The sequence below is a fragment of the Nothobranchius furzeri genome, chromosome 11, assembly GCF_043380555.1.
Source record: "Nothobranchius furzeri strain GRZ-AD chromosome 11, NfurGRZ-RIMD1, whole genome shotgun sequence".
In the NCBI taxonomy this organism is placed as follows: Eukaryota; Metazoa; Chordata; class Actinopteri; order Cyprinodontiformes; family Nothobranchiidae; genus Nothobranchius; species Nothobranchius furzeri.
The window spans coordinates 33011609-33035384 of record NC_091751.1 but is presented as its reverse complement, the minus strand read 5'-3'; the positions used below and the strand labels follow the sequence as shown (position 1 = coordinate 33035384).

The following is a 23776-nucleotide window of genomic DNA, read 5'->3' as shown; positions in this document are numbered from 1 at the left end:
ACGCTGGTGTCCTCGACTGCCTTACATAGTTCCAAGTGTGATTTTCTTCACTGACTGATGTCTCTGTCACTGGAGTTGTTATTAGAAAAAGCACTTTATGTAATTATGCATACAAGATGTACCTTTCTGCATATTTATCAGACTTCCGGGTCATTTTACCCGTCTGCTTTAGCCTGGCTCACATCACATCTGTAACTCTTTGGTTTTCAGGCCGAGTCACCCATCCTGGGCACATTCTCCGGTGACTCGCTGCCTCCTCCAATAACAACAAGTGGCCACGTGGCTCGACTGGAGTTCCTGACTGACCATACGTACACAGACAGGGGCTTTAACATCACCTTTACCAGTAAGTCTCTTATTACCAGCGTCTATAAATCTCAATAACTGTACTAACTCTTACAAAATGACACTCACCTACCTCCCTCGTCCTCACCCAGAGGTGTGCTATCCTTAGCGGGTGCGCTGTGATCTGTCCACCCTGACTCACTTGTGAACCGTGTGCTTGCCGGTAGCCCTGTTTCATGGCTAGAGAGCACTGGGGCATTGGGGCGACGGTGGCACAGGAGTTAAGTGCTTGCCCCGTAATCGGAAGGTTGCTGGTTCGAGTCCCGCTCAGTCTGTCGCTGTCATTGTGTCCTTGGGCAAGACACTTAACCCACGTTGCCTGCTGGTGGTGGTCGGAGGGACCGGTGGCGCCAGTGCTCGGCAGCCTCGCCTCTGTCAGTGCGCCCCAGGGCAGCCGTGGCTACATTGTAGCTCATCCCCACCAGTGTCTGAATGTGTGTGTGAATGGGTGAATGACTGATTGTGTTGTAAAGCGCCTTGGGGGGTTCTAGGACTCTAGAAGGCGCTATATCAAATACAGGCCATTTACCATTTACCACTGTGAGGGTTTGGCAGCAGGATTATCATATTTGTGTACTACTGAGCGGTGAGCTTTAGCGTAGCATCAGACCACACCCTGAACCTAACATCTCTGTGCAGAAAGCCCGGTTCTGATCACAGAAGGCTTTTATGGATATTAAAGCTCTTCTGGTGGAGCCAGAGTGCCGTGCACTTGGGCTGCAGCTTGAAGCAGATACTTATATTCTCCAAGTCCTCGACCTGCCTAAAGCAACACTTCAGTCTCTCCTGGCATCTTTCCATGTGTGTAAGAGCACACGGTGGCTGATGCATTCATTAGCTCACAAGTGATATGAATACATGAATAGTTAACACACCATGGTGGGAAAAGTGTCCTAACAGAAGTTAATTGAAGACGACGGTCTGCTCCTGTGTACAGTGTCATCTCACCGTGAGACCGATCTGAGAGGCTACTGGGCCGGGCTCACAGCTTCCATCATGTTTGTAAATTAAGGACACGCCAGACAGGCCATTTCTGCCATGCTAATAAATAAGATTTAGGTGATGGATGAGGTGCAGCAGGCTCTCTGTTTGGGTCCGATGGCTAGGGAAGAGGGATTCATCAACACCTACATGTGTCTCCAAGTACATGTGGGTCTAAGTGAGAGAGATCGTGGTGCAGGTGATGCATTTGTGGACCCGGGGCGTGACTCTTCTCGCAGGACTGCTGCTGGCTTCTTGTTTTTCTTCAAGCTGAATTTAAATCCATCCTGATTGATAAAGTTTTAATGATGACTGTTTGCTCCATGAACATCCCGGCGGTGTCACCTGAAACCGATGCTTTATGCTCTGGCTGCAGCACAGTGGATCAATGCGAGTAAGTAAAACTAACATCTGGCTGTGTGGAGCTGGCATTGCTGAACGCTTACAGTAGAGAGAAAGTAAAGTTTGTTTCATCGTTTCAGAACCAGAGCACTCCAGTAGTCGAGTTTAGTCGGACCAACGTCACACGCTGAGATATGAACTTAAACTTCCAGGTCTGGGCCCTCATTTATAAAAGCTGCTTAGGAACAAAACGACGTCTGGAAGTTGTGTGAGTCATCGTCGACACAAATGTAGTGATTTAGAGAAGAAACGAGAGCGTGACGGGAGTATGTGGCGGCTCTGGGGTATGGTGGAAATCATGTGAGCAGAGAGGGTGTGGTTCATCAAGCAGGATATTTTATGAGGTTCTTTTTTTGTTGGGACATGTGAGGTTGTGTTGTGCGTTTACCTCGACATGCGGTCGAGGTAAACGGCGACCGGTCGTTTACCGGCGACTGCGGCCTTCATCAGACGTGTCACAGATGTTGGTGTGACGCGTCTTTATCAGCTGTTCTTCTGGTGAGCGTGACCAAACCCACGGTCGCCGGTCGAAACACGTCACGGTAAACTCACAGCACAGCTTACCTGTCCCAAAAAAAACAGAACTTCTTTAAATATTTGAGAAGAGGACAGAATGAACGTTGTAAAGGATCATCTAGGAAGAGTGCGGCTGTGAGCACAGAGCTGCAGCAGAGCTTCAGTAAGCCACATGGACAGTCATCTTGTGTTTCAGCTCATTTAACTTGATTTGTTGTGGGATTGCAGACGGCTGCTGTTGGGCTTTGCTCAGAAATCAACTGTGAAAATGAGTTCTCACATTTCACTTTGAGAGCGTGTCCTTATTGTGTCACTCCGCACCCCTCGGCCTGTCCTAGAGGTAAAGTGTCGCATCACGTGTTACAGGTTATTCACGTGAATAGGTGCAGTGTGTGGTAATGGTGGTTTTCAGCTCGACTTCTGAAACAGCCTTATCTGTTCAGGGTAAACGGGGATGCTGGGCCGATGTCCACCTGTCAGTGGCATCCCTTATTTGTTTGTGTGTGTTTTAAACAACATGTCAGCAGCCAAATATCAGTTTTTAGGCCACAGACCAGCAGACTGACACCGGACCGACTCAGAAACCATCCCGTTAGCCCTAAAGATGAGCAGCAGGACCAGTTAGATGTCTTAACATCCACATCCTGTTTGATGTTGAATAGTCTGTGACTGATGGCAGAATTACAAATTATTTATTCATGTTTATTAAACAGTAAAATATGTAATTAGCTGTCTTTTCATGACTGGAACGTCCACAATCTAGGATTTCTCCTTTATCTCCTAAAGCGTTTCGCCACAACGAATGTCCAGATCCGGGGGTGCCAGTCAACGGGAAGCGTTTTGGTGAGAGCCTCCAGCTGGGCAGCTCCATCTCCTTCATTTGTGAGGACGGGTTTGTGAAGACGCATGGCTCTCAGACCATAGCCTGTATTCTCAAGGACGGCAACGTGGTGTGGGACAACGCTGTCCCTCGCTGTGAAGGTGGGTGAGAGAGGAGCGGCTTCTGTACGCTGATTGTCCCAATCTGACTCTGTTTAATGAATCGTGCAGCTGTAACAAAGTAATGATGGGCGTGTGAGATCAGATAGTGATGAAGCCTGACAGGATCCAGAGGCTTTGTCCTCTCATGCATCTGATGCAGCAGACGTGCCGTGTCCCTCCATGGCTAAACAATTAATAAACTCTTCCAGCAAACCAGAAAACGCCTGTAGAGCATGCTTTTCACACATCAGCAGCAAACCAGTGTAACTGCAGACAGGGCATCTACTCTAAAGGTGCTAATCAGGTTCTCCATCTCTAATTTGCAAACGCCAAACCTGCATTAAAACACGTCTCTCCCAGCAGCTTCCTGCTCCCAGAAGACCATCTATCACAGACCTACCTTATAGCAGAATGTGTTACAATGATGTCCTTCACTACGTTGGGTTGGCTGATTAAATCTGTCCAGACTCTGGACGGGAGCGCTCCACCACGTTTGCGTGTTCTGGTTGGATCCCGCAGGAGAGGCCTTCAGCCATCACAGGCTCTGTGTTTCTCCTCCTCCTGGTGGGGGTGACAGCAGCACCTTCATATCAGAGCTTTGATACATTTAAGATGACAGCAGAGAGGGAATAACACACACACACACACACACACGCAGAGGTGTGGAGTGACAGATGTGTTGGTGGGAGAGAAGGTTAACCTTGAAGTGAGCTGTCACCGTTTTACATTAGATGCAACTTGGCAGGAAAGAAGGGGGAGGGGCTTCTGCTAATGCAAGAACTCATCAATAGCTGCTGTCATACATACATCAGCTGGGACGGACATGAATAATTCAGCTGCCATGTCTCTCTCTCTTTCCATGCTGGTAGCCCCATGCGGAGGAGATCTGAAGGCTCCCAGTGGGATCATTCTCTCCCCCGGTTGGCCAGAACTATACAAGGAGGCCCTTAACTGTGAATGGATCATCGAGGCTCCTCCAGGCTACCCCATCAAGATCATCTTCGACAAGTGAGTCACTAAGCCAGCGACTGTGTTAACGCCTGACTCTCGTGTTTTCAGCTGCTTCCTCACTCTCACGTCTCCTTTTCTCTGACCTTTCACCTGTAGCTGAACTCTCACTAATCAGCCAGTTAACTAACACAGAGGTAAACACCCATGTCCTCACTGGTGCTGGGACACGGAGGTGGAGGATGACGCAGCGCTTCTCATTGTGTAGAGACAGCTGCAGGGTCCAGTGCTACTTTCTTACCCCCCCCCCCGCGCTCCATACCACATCATGTAAAATGAATGCAGCTCTTTATTTTCTATGTTGCATCAATAAAATATCACAAACCATTTTATTTAGATGACACGCTTCTGTAACCAAGATTTTTATTCATGGCTTTGAAGAGGATGATGTTCTGGCAGCACATTCAGAAACACACACACACACACACACACACACACACACACACACACACACACACACACACACACACACACACACACACACACACACACACACACTCCTCTCCCTCAGACTAGCTCATATCTGGACTCTAAAGACTGATTTTTAAGGATTCCTTAGAATTCCTGCATTTCAGGAGCAGAATGTCCTCTTTTTAAAATACCAATAAAACGATGAAACCCATTAATCATTTCAAACTCCTGTTTTATGACACAAAGGCGTGGCCTGTGGGTCGCAGATGCTTGCCAGGCTACGTTGCATTCACTGTGTGTTCAGTGAGGAGATGATGATGATGAAACGGTCCTAGAAAATGAACTATTCAAGCAGCTCAGCCAGAGAACTTGGATGTTGCTGTTGTTGGTTTGTTGCAGTTTAAGAGTTTCTATTTGTGTATTTGTTGTTTCAGGTTTCGTACTGAGGTCAACTATGATGTTTTGGAGGTGAGGGATGGACGATTTCCCTCTTCTCCTCTAATTGGGAGTTACCAGGGCACCCAGGTCCCCCAGTTCCTCATCAGCACCTCCAACTTCCTGTATCTCCTCTTTACCTCCGACAAGAGCCACTCTGACATTGGCTTCCGTATACGATATGAAAGTAAGCCGACTCAGGATTAGGAGTTAAATGCACAACAGCATCAGTGCTTGAGTGAGTGATCCATTACGGGAAGGCTGGAGAACTACACACACATACACACACATGAACGCAGACACACACACACATGCACGCATGCACAAGCACGCGCGCACACACATGCACACACGCACACACACACACACACACCCACACACACACACACTCACACACACACACACACACACACATGCACGCACGCACACACGTACACACACACGCACGCAGAAACACACACACATGCACGCACTCACACGCACACACACACACATGCACGCACGCACATGTACACACACACACATGCACACGCACACACATGCACACACGCACACGCAGACACACACACACACACACACGCACACACACACATGCACGCAGACATACACGCACGCAGACACACACACACACGCAGACACACACACACATACACATACACACACGCACGCAGACACACACATGCACACACACACACACATGCACGCACGCACACGCACACACGCAGACACACACACACACACACACATGCATGCACACACACGCACACACGCAGACATACACACACACACACACATGCACGCACACACACAAACTACACACACAAACTGCACACACAGATTCACACACACACACACACACACACTCGAGGTGAAACACGGTGCTCAAGCGTTTCTACCTGTGCAGCACGCCGCTGACCTTTTGCCCTCTCTGGGGATAAATCTCTGCCAGACTTCAATAATTCACCATCAGACTGCTGCAGCACCAACCGCGCGGTGGAGAGAAGGACTCTGAGCATGCCTATTGGTTGCTGTTGAAAACAGGAGCTTAGGTGAATTATTGATGCGGTCTGAGTTTTAAAAGGAAGGAGCTTCTCAGCATCTCTTGACCTGTAGGGAAGAAGATGCTGTCAGCCTGACGACACTGGAAACAGGTGGGTTTAACGATCTGGTTTTGATGTTCCTGCCCTGGTTCCTCTCTTCTCCAGCTCTGCAGCTGCAGTCCGATCACTGTGTGGATCCTGGCATACCTGTGAACGGGCAGCGGCACGGCAACGACTTCTACGTGGGCGCTCTGGTGACATTCAGCTGTGACGCCGGCTACACGCTCAGCGACACACAGCCTCTGGAGTGTGAACCCAACTTTCAGTGGAGTCGGCCCCTGCCGAGCTGCGATGGTACGCTCCATGATGCTGACCTAGAAATGAACTGCTCCCACCTCATAAATGGGGCTGAAGCTGAATTTATTGCTGTGTGCTGCCACAGATCCTCAGATTGCATCCCGTTTAAATGATCATATATTTCTGAGTCATTACAAAATCCATACAGGATGATAACATTTCTTCAACAGATTCTTGTTTCAGATGTAGCCGCCTGAGACCCGCAGCCACATCTGCTGATATTACGGACATGTGGCCTTTATTTACATCAGATTTCATTTGGAACTTCTAATTGTTCCGTATTTATTGGTCTTTGTTGAGATGGTGCTGCTAATCCCAGCTGAGGGGAACATTTCTGTTTTAAGTGTAGAACACAGGCTCATCTGTAAACACTCGGCTTTTTGAGGACCGATCGATTCCTGCCCACTCTACTAATATTGATAATACCACTCTCCCTGTAACTTGAAGGGCACGTCTTGTAAAATGCATTTTACCACACCGTAAACGATGACCGTGTCTCTCAGAGGTTGTTTCTCCCCTTCATCCCTCATCCTCTGCTTCCATGTGCTCGTGTTCCCAGCCCTGTGTGGAGGTTACATCCAAGGCAACTTTGGAACCATCTTGTCTCCCGGCTTTCCCGACTTCTACCCACACAACCTGAACTGCACCTGGATCATCGAGACGTCCCATGGCAAAGGTTAGAGCAGTCAAAACAAAACACGCAGCAGTCGGATTGAATTCCCTTCACAATGTCACCTCCCTACCGAGAGGCCGTTCTCTTTAGCCGAACAAGCTGTCTCTGTAAGACCGGAGCGCTGAGAGGCTGGCCCGGGTCTACGGTACCGCCGGATGGCCGACGCTGGCTCCAGTCCGACAGATGCTGACTCGGTGGTGATGTGATTGATGAGTAGAGGCTGAGGAGAGCTTTTCTGTATGCAGCAGGAGGTGGAGAATATTGTGTTTTACATGAATACTTGACTGAATTTAAGATTCAGTCAATATATTGATTTTTTCCTACATTTCAGATTCAAGCAGCCTCCGAGGTTCTCGATGATGCAAATGTCTAAACGGATGTTTCTGATGGATTTTTCTGAATCAGGTGTGCAGTTCTCCTTCCACACCTTCCACCTGGAGAGTCCTCATGACCATTTGTTGGTCACGGAGAACGGCAGCTTCTCTCAGCCCCTCTGGAGGCTGACGGGCTCCACTCTGCCGCCGCTTCTCAGCGCCGGCCTGTTTGGGAACTACACCGCTCAGATCCGCTTTCTCTCGGACTTCTCCGTGTCCTACGAGGGCTTCAACATCACCTTCTCAGGTGAGCATACAGTCAGCATAGTCTCTGACAGCTCAGGGAGGAAAACTGGGACGCTTGGTGCTGAGTCATGCTTATTACGTAGAACAGAGGAAGACTAAGGAGGGGGATTGGAGAACTTTTGAACCTTGGTTAATTCCAACAGAACTGACTCAACTCAGAAAAGCATCAAATCCTTCAGCCACTGATCTCATTTGCATTCCTTCTCTGAGCATAACTGACACCATAGTGACTAATGCGGAGGTACATGTTGCCTTTTGGAAGGTCTCCGAACTGACTTTAACGATCCTAAGTCTGTTTTTACCATATTTGATGAGTTCATGAAGAACCTGCTGCTCGTACTGCCACCTGTCCTCTAAGGGTTAAAAATAGCAAGTGCCAATTTTTGTTTACTTTGGATAATTATGGCTGGCATCGTGTACAGGAACATCTGTGCAGAGTATGGACTGGAAGGCCCAAGGTCAAAGTGGGTAACACCTCCTAATGTGGTTGAGGATGAGAGAGCCACGCTCCTGTGGGACTTCCAGTTCCAAACTGACAAAGTGGTGATGGAAAACCAGCCAGACATTGTGGTGGTGGACAGACAACGGAGGACAGCCGTTGGGGTTGAGGTGGGAATACCAAATGATGCAACACCAGGAACAAGGAGCATGAGAAACTAGAGAAGTACCAGGACCTCAAAGAAGAAGATGAGAAAGCCGGGAGAGTGAAGACATCGGTGGTGCCCGTGGTCATCGAGGCACTGGGGGCGGTGACCTCCATACTGGAGGAGTGGCTAAAGCAGATCCCGGGAACGACGTCAGACATCTCAGTCCAGACAAGAGCAGTTCTAGGAACAGCTAAGATTCTGCAGAACCCTCAGACTCCCAGGTCTCTGGTAGAGGACCCGAGCTTGGAAGGATGAATCCATCCATGGAGGGTGAGATGGGGATTTTATTAAAAACAAACCAAATAAAATGTGTGTGAGGCGTTGAGCGTTTGAGGTCTTCTACTTGGTCGAGAACATTTTACTATGTTACTGAGCAACAACCGAACCCAAATTCTCCAGTTATTTTATATTATTGATAAGAATCTTGATATTAAGTTCTTTACAGCACATTCACTCATATTAGAACCTTTATGACCTCAAATTTAGCAGAAAAGAAGGTTAAAATAATTGTTGGTGTGGAACTGAAAGGGTTAACGAATTAGAGCGCTTATATTAAAGGTGTGAGTTTGTTTGCTTCTCTGCTTGGCTGTGCTTATCCTCTGATACGTTTATCCACCGGGGAGAGGTGCGACCGCGCTAGAAAAGCTGGGCATCATCATCTTCACATTAACGTGGGAGTTTGGTTTGTTTACATGTTTACTTTGTGTTTCTCAGAGTATGATTTGGAGCCTTGTGAGGACCCAGGAATCCCCCCCTACAGCACCAGGAAAGGCCTTCAGTATGGGGTGGGCGACGCCCTCATCTTCTCCTGTTTCCCGGGTTACAGGCTGGAGGGTCCGGCCAGGGTGGTGTGTTTAGGAGGCAGAAGGAGAGTGTGGAGCTCCCCTCTGCCAAGGTGTGTAGGTAGGTGGTCCAGTACTTTACTCTTTACCCCAGCTCTTCACAAATTAGGCCGTTTACAAACGTACTAATCATGTTTGTGGCGTTCTGCTCATTACCGTCTCTCCGTACGCCCACGCTTTGTCTCGCTATTGGACAGCTTCCCAGAGACCGCCTGTGTGACTTTGTCCAAATTATATAGGGCAGCAGCTTTAATGAGAATGACATGAAAAAGCTGAAAAACAGTAATTATTGGTGCTACTTGTTTTTTAATGCTTTGGGAAATGGCAGGTCAAGATGTGGGTCGCTGTGGTGGTTTTATGACACAACAAACGTTTACTGGTGTGTTCATTTGTTGGTATGAAATGAAGTGGATGCTAATGGCAGCGATCATAATGAAATGACGGATGTTGGCAGCCTTCATGTCTCAGTGGGATTTAGTAAAAGCAGGAACGTGTTTGCTGATGAAAACCGGAGCGTGTGAATTCCTTGATGGGAACATTTACACTGGGTGGATTCCTTCGGTGACATTGATGCCACGGATTTGTTTGGATGTTGGTTTTGGCTCTTTATGCAGGTAATATTAAACCAAAGGCTCCTGGAAACAGCTTCTGTTTCGGCTCATGAGTAGTTGCCTGTGGCTTCAGGCTGAACGTTTCTTCTTTCTTGACGCTTCTGCTTCCTTTAAAGTGCAGCAGTGAAAAAGTGTACCTCCACATTTCCTTGCTGTCTGCCCTATTTAGGAAGCTCACCACTGCTCCATCAATACAGTCTTATCCCCTTACCTTATTAGAGCTCTCTGCTTCCAGCCAGCTCAGAGCTAGGCCTCATCAGAGGACTTTTTCCCTGATGTGACTCATGAATAACAATTTTCAGACAGAGCTGAAATGATAGTTAATCGTATTCAGATTGCGGTGCTATTATGATGATGTGCCACTCAACATTCAGATACAGCCAGTGACCGTACAGCTCTCCCGGCTCCCTGTGCATGGCAGCATGAATAAACGCACTCTGGGCTTCAAGCGTATAGCGACTGACATGTCCTCTGCTCTCCCCAACACCACGTCTGCTCCTTCCCTCTGCCTGGATCTCTGCTCCTCTCCTTTTTCTCTAGCTGAATGTGGCTCATCCGTGACCGGCATGCAAGGGGTGCTGCTCTCCCCGAACTACCCTGGTTACTACGGCAACAACCACGAATGCATCTACTCTATCCAGACCCAGCCCGGCAAAGGCATCCAGCTAAGAGCACGGGACTTTAGACTGGAGGAGGATGACGTGCTTAAAGTACGTCAGCAGCATACATGCGGCCTTGTTAGCATATATGCTTTCACACGCTCACTAAATCCTTTCTCACTCTGCCTCTCTTTAATCTTTCAGGTCTTTGATGGCAGCAGCAATCAGGCTCGTCTCCTGGGCGTGTTTTCAGTCAGCGAGCTTCTGGACACGACGTTAAACTCCACCTCCAGCTCCATGTGGCTGGAGTTCATCAGCAATGCAGAAAACACCAGTAAAGGCTTTGAGTTACACTTCACTAGTAAGTGGCGCGCTTTAGTCTCTTTCATTCACCTCTGGTTGTTAAAACTTTTATATATTTTTATTTCTACATGAAAAGAAAAAGTGGACTTCCCCACTGAAGTCTTGTCCTCTGTCCTCTCCTCCGCCCTCTGAAGGCTTTGAGCTGGTTAAATGTGAGGATCCAGGCGTTCCCCAGTTTGGCTTTAAGTTGGAGGACAAAGGTCATTTTGCAGGCAGCACCGTGTCGTACAGCTGTGACCCAGGCTACACCCTGAAGGGCCCTGAGGTTCTCACCTGCCTGAGGGGGGAGAGAAGGGCCTGGGACAGTCCACTTCCTCTGTGTGTGGGTGAGTTGCACACTTGTGAACATGCGGCTGACAGATTATTCCAGTGTGGTGTAAGCAGCTCCACCATAGCTGTAAACACGAGAATAAAAGACTCTTGTGTATCTTGTGGAATATCAGACAAGTAAAATCCTCCGGTGAACATTGTGACTACCCGACTGAGGGGATGTGACAAAACCAGGTTTCATCCTCATGCATGTGTGGAACACGACTACGCCAGTCTAATAACAACATGGTAAACGATAAATGACCCGCACTTGTATAGCACTTCTCAGAGTAAGGACTCCAAAGCGCTTTACACTACAGTGTATCATTCATCCATTCACACACACATTCACACACTGATGGTGATGAGCTACGATGTAGCCACAGCTGCCCTGGGGCGCACTGACAGAGGCGAGGCTGCCGAGCACAGGCGCCACCGGTCCCTCCGACCACCACCAGCAGGCAAGGTGGGTTAAGTGTCTTGCCCAAGGACACAACAGCAGAATTCTCTGTCTCTCTGGAGCTGGGATCGAACCTGCAACCTTCCGATTACTGGACAATCGGCTCAAGCTGTTGAGCTACTGCCCCCAACATAGACATGTAAGACTTGTCATAAACTCCAGTGTTTACGGTTTGTTACAGTGTCTTCCTCACCGATGGGCGTGCAGACTGCGGTGGTGATGAGGGTTATGCTGAAGAGTTACACCTCCAACAGGAACACACCAGTTATAGCACAACTAAATCTAAACAATCAGAATAGACACGGGGCGTTTACCCAGATGTTTGTTTACATCTGGGTACCAGTGCACGCAGCTGGAGCCTCTACATTGGCTATCTGTGATTCTAGCTCACAGATTTAGACATTAAATCATCTAACACATATGTGTGCAGATGATCAACAAAATTCCACCTCAGAGCTAACGGTGTTTAACGCAAGGCTTCCAGCTAACTGCCTGAGCAGAACTGGCTGCTAGTTTAGCACGGGGGTGTCTACGGTGATCAGGTTAACATGTTGGACTGCTGAAGCTAGCAATAATAATAAATCACTAACAAACTAAAGTGTCTACTTGTGCAGCCTACAGCTCTACATGTGTTAACCATACTGATACAGCTACTTTTACTGACAGCTGCTAGCTAACAACAGACTTACTTTTACGATCGTGCTGTTGTCCCAGGGCTGTGACAGGGCTTCCTCTGTAGCGGCCCCTAGGCTCTCGCCTTTGAGCATTAGGTCACTGTGGGGTTTGAAACCTCTTCTGATAACCTATTTTTATGATTTGACTTTTAAATCAGCATGAGTCTTCTTAAGCTTTAGTTTTACGCATGTTTGTGTTGTTTTAAATTTCTGTGAAGCACTTTGGTCGGTTGTGTGCTGTTATAAGGTGCTTTATACATAAAGCCGCCTTGCCTCGTTGAGTTTTATTTGTTCTTTAATGCTTTCCGATCAAGAACATTGACTTATTATATAACTTGTGTTGCTGTTTTATCAGTTTTTATCCATTTTATTTTGTCTTGGTGTCAAAAAGACTGAGTTGAGTTGAGTGGTCAGCACAGGTGCCCTCCAGCCAGAAGCTGGCGGGCGGGAGCTTGGGCGTGTGACATCACGTGCGTATAGAGAGTATGATAACCTTAGGGTATGAGATCATCATTGTGTCTTATAGCTCTTGTATGTAAACATGGCAGCAGTGCTCTGATGCTGGTTAAAGTAAAAACTAACTTGGGGCTTTCAGTCCGAGGTCAGAGGATCGTTACTTTTCCTTACATCACTGCTTTAGTGAGTTAAGAAAGGCTAAAATGTTGCGTAATAGATGATTCTACAGTATTTGGGAGTTTTTTTTACTGCTCTCCTCCCTGATAATCCAACCAGCTTTAGCTCTCTCTGGTATGGCTGACCCATTTTCTCATTCTAATAGCAGGATAATTAGTGCAGGTTTAGAAAGGCTTTGAGGTGTATTTAACACATCCTGTTTTGGGCCATCCATTCACATCTTCAGTTCATTCAGGGCTTGATTTCATTTAGAACACGCTGCTGTTTTTAGCTCCTAACGTTTGTGGCCTCGTTGCACCTAGCTTTTTCTGAACGTACATATTTATTTAAATGAAACAAATATTCCCATCTGACAGAACCCTGACCACAGGAGGCAGGATTAAAACTGAGCAGCAAAGGTTTTCTTCATGCAAACCAAACCAAAGTGAAGAAAATGTACGTCTAGTCTCTATCATTCTCTTCTCGTTGTAATGCAGCCAGATAAATCTTTTGAGTCTTTTCCAGTCCACATTTTGGCAGTCTCTTTAAAGCCAGTCAAGGGAAAAATAAAAAGGCTAGACAGGTGTTCCTTGACATGCTGGCCAAGATGATTAGACTAGCATAGCTCAGCTCCCTTTTCAACCCTCACTGACAGGTGATTTTATGTCTGGTGTAAACAACGTTCACCATACAGTAGAACCCACACAACTCTGTCCTTTGACACGCTTTCACTACAGATGATATCTCAACAACTGGGTGAGGCTGTCATCCTGGGCCTTTTAACAGCCAAGACACGTAAAGTAAAGACAAATCAAACAAGCCCAAATGAATTAGCTGCATCCCATTGTGAGGTTGAGCAGCTCTGGAAGCTGAGTTAGGATTATCTTAAAGCATCTGATAACCCTAACCCCTACAAATATGATTAAAAGATAAATAATCCAATTAGTTCTCTGTGTTTGGTGATTGATACATGCGTGTTACGCACCGTGGTGGTAGAAACATATTTTACTAAAGGTTTTAGAGGTATTCAATAAAAGATGTATTTGTGTGAAGATTTAGAAAAAATTCTTCTGAACCTTTGTAATAACTTTAGTGAAACTCTCAGAAAGTATTCATTTCATGTGCATTAGGTAAAGCTGCAAGGGCAAGTCTGGAAAACAAGCTTGCTTCAAATTTTGTTTCATGCCTCTAACATAGTATAGCTATAAATGTGTAGTGAACATATCCATCCATCCATCCATCCATCCATCCATCAATCCGGAGTCGGGTCGCGGGGGCAGTAGCCTAAGGCGAGAGGCCCAGACTTCCCTCTCCCCAGCCACTTGGGCCAGCTCCTCCAGGGGAATCCCAAGGCGTTCCCTGGCCAGGTGAGAGACATAGTCCCACCAGCGTGTCCTGGGTCTACCTTTAGGTCTCCTCCCGGTTGGACGTGCCCGGAAAACCTCACCAGGGAGGCGTCCAGGAGGCATCCTGACCAGATGCCTGAGCCAACTCAACTGGCTCCTCTCGATGTGGAGGAGCAGCGGGTCTACTCTGAGCCCCTCCCGGATGACCGAGCTTCTAACCCTTCTCTAAGGGAGAGCCCAGCCACTCTTTGGAGAAAACGCATTTCGTCTGCTTGTTTCCGCATTCTCATTCTTTTGGTCACCACCAAAAGCTCATGACCTTAGGTGAGGGTAGGAACGTAGATCGACCGGTAAATCGAGAGCTTCGCCTTCTGACTCAGCTCTCTCTTCACCACGACAGACCGGTACAACGCCTGCATCACTGCAGATGCAGCACCAATCTACCTATCGATCTCACACTCCAGTTTTCCCTCACTCGTGAACAAGACCCCGAGATACTTAAACTCCTCCACTCGGGGCAGGACCTCATCCCTGATCCGGAGAAGGCATTCTACCCTTTTCCGAATCAAGACCATGGTCTCAGATTTAGAAAAGCTGATTCTCATCCCAGCTGCTTCACACTCAGCTGTGAACCACTCCAGCGAAAGCTGAAGATCACGTTCTGATGAAGCCAGCAGGACTACATCATCTGCAAAAAGCAGAGACCTGATCCTGAGGCCACAAAAACGGATACCCTGCACACCTTGGCTGCATCTAGAAATCCTGTCCATAAAGGTTATGAACAGAATCGGTGACAAAGGGCAGCCTTGGTGGAGTACAACTCTCACTGGGAACGAGCCCGACTTACTGCCAGCAATGCGTACCAGAGGGCCTGGTACCCCATACTCCCGGAGTACCCCCCACAGGGCCCCCCGAGGGACGCGGTCAAACGCCTTCTCCAAATCCACGAACACATGTAGACTGGTTGGGCAAATGCCCACGCACCCTCCAGGATCCCCTTAAGGATATGGAGCTGGTCCAGTGTTCCACGGCCAGGACGAAAACCACATTGGTCCTCCTGAATCTGAGGTTCAACAATCTGATGGACCCTCCTCTCCAGAACCCCTGAATAGACCTTACCAGGAAGGCTCAGGAGTGTGATCCCCCTGTAGATGGAACACACCCTGCGGTCCCCCTTTTTAAACAAGGGGACCACCAACCCGGTCTGCCAGTCCAGTGGGACTGCCCCCAATGTCCACGCGATATTGCAGAGCCGCGTCAGCCAACACAGCCCCACAACATCCAGATCCTTAAGGAACTCCGGCCAGATCTGGGAGCAGCAGTAGCTTAACAGGTTGAGCGGATTGTCCAGTAATCGGAAGGTTGCAGGTTCGATACTGGCTCTGGACAGAGAATTCTGCTGTTGTGTCCTTGGGCGCCTGTGCTCGGCAGCCTCGCCTCTTTTAGTGCGCCGCAGGGCAGCTGTGGCTACATCATAGCTCATCCCCACCAGTGTGTGAATGTGTGTGTGAATGGATGAATGATACACTGTAGTGTAAAGCGCTTTGGAGTCCTTACTCTGAGAGGCGCTATACAAGTGCGGGTCATCATCTCATCCAACCCCTAAGCCTTGCCACAGAGGAGCTTTCAAACCACCTCAGTGACCTCAGCACCAGAGATTTGAGAGGCCAACTCAAAGTCCCCTGCCTCTGCTTCCTCACTGGAAGACGTGTCGGTGGGATTGAGGAGGTCGTCGAAGTATTCTGCCCACCGATCCACAACGTTCTGAGTAGAGGTCAGCAGCACACCGTCTCCACTATAGATAGTGTTGGTTGCGCACTGCTTTCCCCCCCTGAGGCGCCGGATGGTGGACCAGAATCTCACCGAAGCTGCACGGAAGTCTTGCTCCATGGTCTCATCAAACTCCTCCCACCCGAGCCGCGTTGCGCATGGACTGCCGGCACCCATGAGCTGCCTCTGGAGTCCCACAGGCCAAAAAGACCTGATAGGACTCTGTCTGTAGCTTGACAGCATCCCTAACCGCCGGTGTCCACCAGCGGGTTCAGGGGTTGCCACCACAACAGGCACCAACGATCCTGTGACCACAGCTCCGGTCGGCCGCCTAAACAATGGAAGCACGGAGCAGGGTCCATTCAGATTCAATGTCCCCCGCCTCTCCTGGAACATTTTGGAAGTTCTGTCGGAGGTGGGAATTGAAGCTCTTTCTGACAGGAGACTCTGCCAGACGTTCCCAGCAGACCCTCGCGATACGTTTGGGCCTGCCTGGTCTGACCGGCATCATCCCCCACCACCTGAGCCAACTCACCACCAGGTAGTGGTCAGTTGACAGCTCCGCCCCTCTCTTCACCCGAGTGTCCAAGACATGTGGTTGCAGGTCAGATGAGAAGACAACAAAGTCGATCATCGGGCTGCGGCCTAAGGTATCCTGGGGCCAAGAGCACATATGGACACCTTTATGTCTGAACATGGTGTTCATTATGGACAATCCATGACTGGCACAGAAGTCCAATAACAAAACACCACTCAAATTAAGATAAGGGGGGCCGTTCCACCCAACCACACCTCTCCAGGTCTCACTGTCGTTGCCCAAGTGAGCGTTAAAGTCCCCCAGCAGAAAGAGGGAGTCACCGGAAGGAGCGATCTCCAGCACCCCCTCCAAGGTCTCCAAAAAGGGTGGGTAGTCTGAACTGTAGTTTGGTGCATAAGCACAGACCACAGTCAGAACCCGTCCCCCCCACACGTAGTCGGAGTGAGGCTACCCTCTCATTCACTGGGGGGTAAGCCCCAACGTACAGAAACCAAGATGGGGGACAATTAGTTTGCCCACCCCTGCTCGGCGCCTCTCAGTGGGAGCAACTCCGGAGTGGTAGAAAGTCCAACCCCTCTCAAGGAAACTGGTTCCAGAGCCAGAGCCATGCGTTGAGATGAGTCTGGCTATTTCGAGTCGGAACCTCTCAACCTCACACACCAACTCAGGCTCCATCCCCACCAGAGAGGTGACATTCCATGTGCCAAGAGCCAGCTTCTGTAGCCAAGGATCAGACCGCTAAGGTCCCTCCCCTCGACTACCACCCGTCACACACTGCACCTGACCCCTTTGGCCCCTCCCACGAGTGTTGAGCCCATGGTAAGGGGGACCAACGTTTCCTCTTCGGGCTGTGTCCGGCCGGGCTCCATGGGTGAATGCCTGGCCACCAGGCACTCATCAACGTGCCCCACCTCCAGGCCTGGCTCCAGAGGGGGGCCCCGGTGACCCACGTCCGGGCGAGGGAACACAGTTTCCATTTATATAATTCATCATAAGAGGTCTTCGGGCTGCTCTTTGTCTAATCCCTCACGTAGGACCTGTTTGCCATGGGTTACCCAGCCAGAGGCATAAAGCCTCAGACAACTTAGCTCCTAGGATCATTGGGACACTCAAACCCCTCCACCACGGTAAGGTGACAGCCCAGGGAGAGGGTGTTGTGGAAATAAGAAAAGAAAATGATTAATAAAGTAGTTCTCATGCATTTGTCTAAAGACATCCACCAATAACACGTTTCAGATTCAAAGCAGCGATAGGACCATCCGGTTGACCGCAACACTTCCCTGGGTTCTCCACTCAAACTCACGTATTTAGCAACAGAACACAGCTGGTGTGTTGCAGCAGTTTCAACATTTATGTGTCTTATATTCAATTCAATTCAATTTTATTTATATAGCGCCAAATCACGACAAGAGTCGTCTCAAGGCACTTCACATAATAAACATTCCAATCCAGGTCAGTTCATTAAGCCAATCAGAAAAAATGTTTCCTATATGAGGAACCCAGCAAATTGCATCGAGTCACTGACTAGTGTCAGTGACTTTACAGCAATCCTCATACTAAGCAAGCATTTAGTGACAGTGGAGAGGAAAACTCCCTTTTAACAGGAAGAAACCTCCAGAGGATCCTGGCTCAGTATAAGCAGCCATCCTCCACGACTCACTGGGATCGAATAGACAGAGCTGACACACACACACACACACACACACACACACACACACACACACACACACACACACACACACACACACACACACACACACACACACACACACACACACACACACACACACGCACGCACACACACACACACACGCGAGCGCACGCACGCACGCACGCACACACACACACACACACACACACACACACACCAAGCAATCTGTCTATGGTTACATTGTGATTTCTTAGTAAATATTCTATTTGGTAAGAGATAAACTTTATTGTATTTATCCTAGTGAATCTATAATTAAACGGATAAACTAGTAGTAGCACATCCAACGTCAAGGAAAGCAAAAATTGCGTCTGAATGTTCTTCTGTGGTAACAACTTTATATCTTAGAGCAAACCAAATTAAATCACATATTTGTTCTTGTGTGAGAAAATGTTTATATGTTTTTACAAAAATGCTCACAGGGTCATGGCTTTGGAACAAATTATGATGTCAGCTAAAGATTCTGGGGTTAAAAGATGTCTGTTATTGTAAAGAAGCATTTGAGGCCAGAGAGTGAAAAGCTAAGGTGGCTGAGTGAGTTTCACCACCATGGCAGTAGTTTCAGTTGCCATTATGCAACATAAAAGAGACGGCTTTGTCTTTATTAATCTGACGGGAGCGAAATGTCCCAGTGTCGAGTACGAATTACCCCACTTGAGCTTTGCTATAACATTTTGTGACAAATCTGACATAGCACGAGTCTGAAGTGCTGAAATCACATGTGCTCCGGAAGCGGGGGTGGTAAATTTGACACATTATCAGCTGTTCAGAGGAATATGACAGATTGTATTATTAAATAGAAACACGGCTGTCCAACCTTTCCTCCTCCGTAGTTCTGTCTACCTGCAATAGAAAGCTGCTCATTTATTTCTGAACACAGCCAGATAAATGAAAGCACTCTCCTGTTTACAGAGTCCAACTTGCAGCTCAGATCTATATGAATATTGTTCTGACATTGTTGTCACTATAGATATTATTATTAATATCGTTCTGATTCTGTACTGACATTGTGCTAAACTCATCACATGTGTTTGATTGCTAAAACATGCTCATGCCATGCAGGATTATGAGTAGAATTGTGGTGCGACTTTTAATCTGACAAGCATTGACGATGTGAGTTGGTGTCTCCAGCAGAAGTAAAAAATCACGTTGTTCTCCAGCTGACACAAACGTTATGGTAGCGTAATTAAACTCTAACTAGTCCAACGGCGCTGCCTTCCTTTGTCACAGCCCAGTTTTTAATCAGCCTCTAAACATTTAGTTCCCTGATGTGAAATTTTATGGTGCTACACCATCTCAAGCAAATACCAAATATTGCATGTGCACCGAGGCTTTCTGTCACTTTTACAGATGTTTTTCAGTGGAGCGCGAAAAGCATTAAGAGAAAAAGTGACGTGTGAAGGACTGATTTCAGTCGCTTTAACAGATTGATGGAGCCATTAATGTTGCACATTTCAGGTTTGAAATGAGCCTGTGATGAATCTGTCGTGGATTTTTTAGTCCAACAAGCAGCATGTTTTGTCAAATCAAGAAGAAATGCAGCAGCAGTATGTGAAACCTCAGCTGGAGGGTAAAGATTTATTTGTACATATTTCTTTTTTTGTTTCAACTTCATCTGTATCTCTGTAGATTTAGATCATGGAATTCAACATTTGTAGAGTATTTGAGGTTTTTCTGATTTAAATGTTTGACTAAATTATTTATGTCTGTATGTTGGAACCAGGGCCTCTGAGTTTTCAATGTTTCTCTTCAAGGCACTCGAGGAGTACAGACGCTTCTCTCTTTCGCTCCCTTATCTTTTTTTCCCAAGGCTCTTTGTCCTGTCTGCCCACAGAGCGCTTCTCTGCATTTCTTCTGAAAAACTCTATTTTTACTAACCATGGATTTGATAAACTGGTCATTCAATGCAATCAATAAGATTTTTTCAACAATGAGAACGGAGAAGGGGGCTCCCACATGTCCACGGGGACACACCCGGTGGGATATATTTTGGATTCCCGTAAGGAGCGGAAGATCATATGCCTCAGCCAGCTGTCCACTGAGGATATCGAAGACGTGTGGATATTCGGCCTGATGATCACTGGATTTCTCCTGATTGGAGTGGGAGGATATCTGGTTTTCTGGAAATTTGGGAAGACGGGAGTGATTGGAGGGCGACCTGCACCCACGGAAAGCACCGTCCATGTGGAGACTTCTCAGACTGGGACGTTACTCGAGGTGAATCGTAAGCTGGACAATGTTCTAGCTGTGATACCGGTATTAGTGCGCAAAATGGATGTCATCTCGGAGAGAGTCACCGGACAATATAGACAGGTTTAAAACCCAAAATTGGCTTCACTGAAGGACTGGAATGATCAGTTTAAAGACTGAAGGCAGAGAGGAAAATGATCTTAGCCTGACCCAAACAAACTCTTGTTATCTGAATCTGACACCCTGGTAGCCTTGAGCTGCAAGCAACTAAAACCCCCATGAAGGAATGCAGACAGATGCTTTTAACAGGAAGCAACCTCATATTTTACTGAAAAAACTATGGCTTCCAAAGGGTTAATGAAGCATTTCATTATACAATAATTATTACAAGTAGTAATAAACAAATGTTTATTTAATGATTATCTAGATTATAAGTCATGAAAGAAGTTCATATTGATTTATTAAATATTCTTGAATTTAGCAACTGATTTGAGCTGAATCTTCTTTCTTCTGGAGGTAGACAGATGGACCTTGGGGAAAGAAAGTTATTGTTTATCTTCCAGACTAGCAGTCTGTGAATCCCACCTGTTATTAAGGCAGACTCATTTAAAGGGAACACATGCAATGTTGTGTCTCCTTTCTGACCAGATGTTGAATAGATGGTGAAAGGTCAGGCTGTACCTAAACTGACCATTGCTGGACGCTACAGTTGTATCCATCGTTGGTTGGTTCCATTATTGCTTGGTTGGTTGTTTCCATTGTTGGTTGGTTCCATGATTGGTTGGTTGGTTGTTTCCATCATTGGTTGGTTCCATTGTTGGTTGGGTTGGTTTCATCATTGGTTGGTTTGTTGTTTACATCGTTGGTTGGGTTGGTTTCATCATTGTTAGTTGGTTTGTTAAGTCATTGGATGGTTGCTTGGTTCCGTTGTTGGTTGGTTCCATTATTGGTTGGTTAGTTGGTGTTTAGACTTTAGCTAAAACCTGCAGTAAAAACCCATTATGAATCCTGACTTGTCAGTTTTTAAACATTTTATTTTTAAAAACACTGGTTCGAAGTTATATTGGAAAAGAAATGATTGATCTGCGGAGTCCAATCATAAAACAGATGAGCTGAAAACACATTTTCAGAGACTCATTCATCTGTCTTAGGAGAACCAGATTTTTTTTAATATAGTCTAGAGTGAAAAGCAATAAAATGTGGTCTTTTGAAACAACATTTGGTATAAATGCAAGTTGATGTTGTTTTTTTATAGTTCTGTTTGTTTTATGAAAGTCTTCAAAATATCCTAAATGTCATACAGTTTCAGTGAACTCTTCATTTCACTTTAATGTTGCATCGGTTACAGGTGTGGTTGAAAACCCAATTTAATGATTATTTCTAATTATAACCAGTCACTCCTACAGCTATCTCCATCACTAGCTTGTGATAGAAATGGATGGACTCACCTATTTTGACTCATGACGGTAAAGACTGTTGTTGGTTGAACGTCCAAGAAACAGCAGAGAACATCTCGACTAGTTGAAGCTAACTGTTAGCATTAGCAACTCCATCACACACCAGAACTCCTCCAGGCTTGCGTTCTTTTGTGGAAATAAAAAAACGTTGCAGAACAAACAGGATCAGTGGTAGAGGCATGTTTCTCAAGTCCCTGAAAATCTAGCCCCCCCACCCCCCCACCCCACCCACCCACCCACCCACACACACACACACACACACACACACACACACACACACACACACACACACACACAATTTACTTTGGGGGGGTCATTTCCTCCCTTTCTCCCTCCAAAACTGCATCCATGTTGAGTGGGCTGCTGAAATCACGAGTGGAGTTGCAATTCTCCCGTAGTTTTGTGACTTTGTGGGACCAGCAGCGTGGACATCTTTAGCTCCCATTTGTGGTTGGAAGGGAGCTTAAGGGTAAAATGCAGCTATTAGGTGGAAAACCAGGGTAACAAGGCATGTACATACTAGAAATAACTGCAAATGTGTTGATTAAACACACCTTTAAACATATTTTATCTAATCTTTCTGCTTTCCTCTCTTCTTGTAGCGGAGTGTGGAGGCACCATCAAGGAAGAGCCTTCTGGTCGTATCCTGTCTCCTGGCTACCCAGCGCCATATGAACACAACCTGAATTGTATCTGGACCATCGAGGCAGCCCCGGGAAGCACCATAAGGTCTGTGTTGGCATCTCCGATTGATTCTCTTGTTTTTTTCATTTATTATTTGCTTCTCCTCCAATCCACCACCTTTCAAAGCACCTTTATTTCAGTCTTTTTGGAGGGCACTCATCACTCATGACTGCTGGTTAATGAATCTTCAGTGAGCTGTCGTTGGCCACTAGCTTAGTTACAACAGGGTGAGAGTACAAATGTCTTAAAGGAAGCCACGTGTTTCCAATTCAGCAATCAGCAAGACTATCCAACATGTTTCAGTTTGTAGTTTGGTCAGAAATCCAGCTTGATCGTGAAGATCTTTGGGGTGTTAAACATTCTGTGACTTAAGTGACTGAAACAATTATAATAGTTATAATTTTGATCGAGTTGTTTATCTGAGGTTTAGTTGGTCTAATCTGACTCTGTAAGAGTGCTGACTCTCACCACACATGACATGTAGATGAGGGTGGCTTGTATGGGAATTGGACAGTGTGGCTCATCACCACCAGTGTGTGAATGAGTGACAGACTGATTGTGTTGTAAATGGACTTGGGGGATGGTTCTAGGACTCAAGATGACACTTTATCAAACAAAGGCCATTTACCTATTTTGTAAATGATTGAACTCTAAGCTGCTTTAATCAGTTTTGAAGGACAAATGAAATAATCAGATTTCTAAACAGGCTTTTGTTAGTTTGCTGTTTTACGAAGACATAATGAGAAACGTTCCTCCAACAACAGGAAATGTGACACTGAGTGAAGTGGTAGAGAACAGAATCAGCAGCATTCACTCAGCACAAGTGCTTCATTCAGTGTTTCATCACTTGCAGCTGCAGAATTAGGTGAACAGCAAATACCGTAAATCCTCTAATACAGGCCCGGGCCTGTATTTGACTCAAGCTCATCAAGCTCCAGGCCTTTATTGGAAGGAGGATCAGAATTAGAGGCAGGCCTCAATTTCTATTTGAGCAAAATGAACTAATGGTTCGCTGGAGTTTTTGACAACTGAAATTGCGCCCACATTTTCAAAGTTAAATACATTTCTTTTTCTTTTAACAATGGTAGTTTCTGCTTCAGCCCTTTCCCCCCTCCCCCCGCGCAGCGGCCACAAACTCACTGATGCGCCTGCAGCCTCTCGGAGTTCCTGCTGCTCTAAACATTAAAATAATTATTT

At 46.9% G+C, this 23776-nt stretch overlaps 1 protein-coding gene across 1 annotated transcript in view; it reads left to right on the top strand.

The window, feature by feature from the left end:
* csmd2 (CUB and Sushi multiple domains 2) overlaps nucleotides 1-23776 on the top strand; it is a 338433-nt gene that overhangs the window by 194639 nt on the left and 120018 nt on the right. The window contains exons 15-26 of the mRNA XM_070541492.1: nucleotides 211-346; nucleotides 3031-3225; nucleotides 4095-4233; nucleotides 5079-5266; nucleotides 6285-6473; nucleotides 7036-7152; nucleotides 7555-7770; nucleotides 9131-9319; nucleotides 10410-10579; nucleotides 10673-10829; nucleotides 10966-11157; nucleotides 22498-22624. Of these exons, the coding sequence (XP_070397593.1) occupies nucleotides 211-346; nucleotides 3031-3225; nucleotides 4095-4233; nucleotides 5079-5266; nucleotides 6285-6473; nucleotides 7036-7152; nucleotides 7555-7770; nucleotides 9131-9319; nucleotides 10410-10579; nucleotides 10673-10829; nucleotides 10966-11157; nucleotides 22498-22624 (2015 nt within the window). The remainder of the gene's footprint in view (nucleotides 1-210; nucleotides 347-3030; nucleotides 3226-4094; nucleotides 4234-5078; nucleotides 5267-6284; nucleotides 6474-7035; nucleotides 7153-7554; nucleotides 7771-9130; nucleotides 9320-10409; nucleotides 10580-10672; nucleotides 10830-10965; nucleotides 11158-22497; nucleotides 22625-23776) is intronic.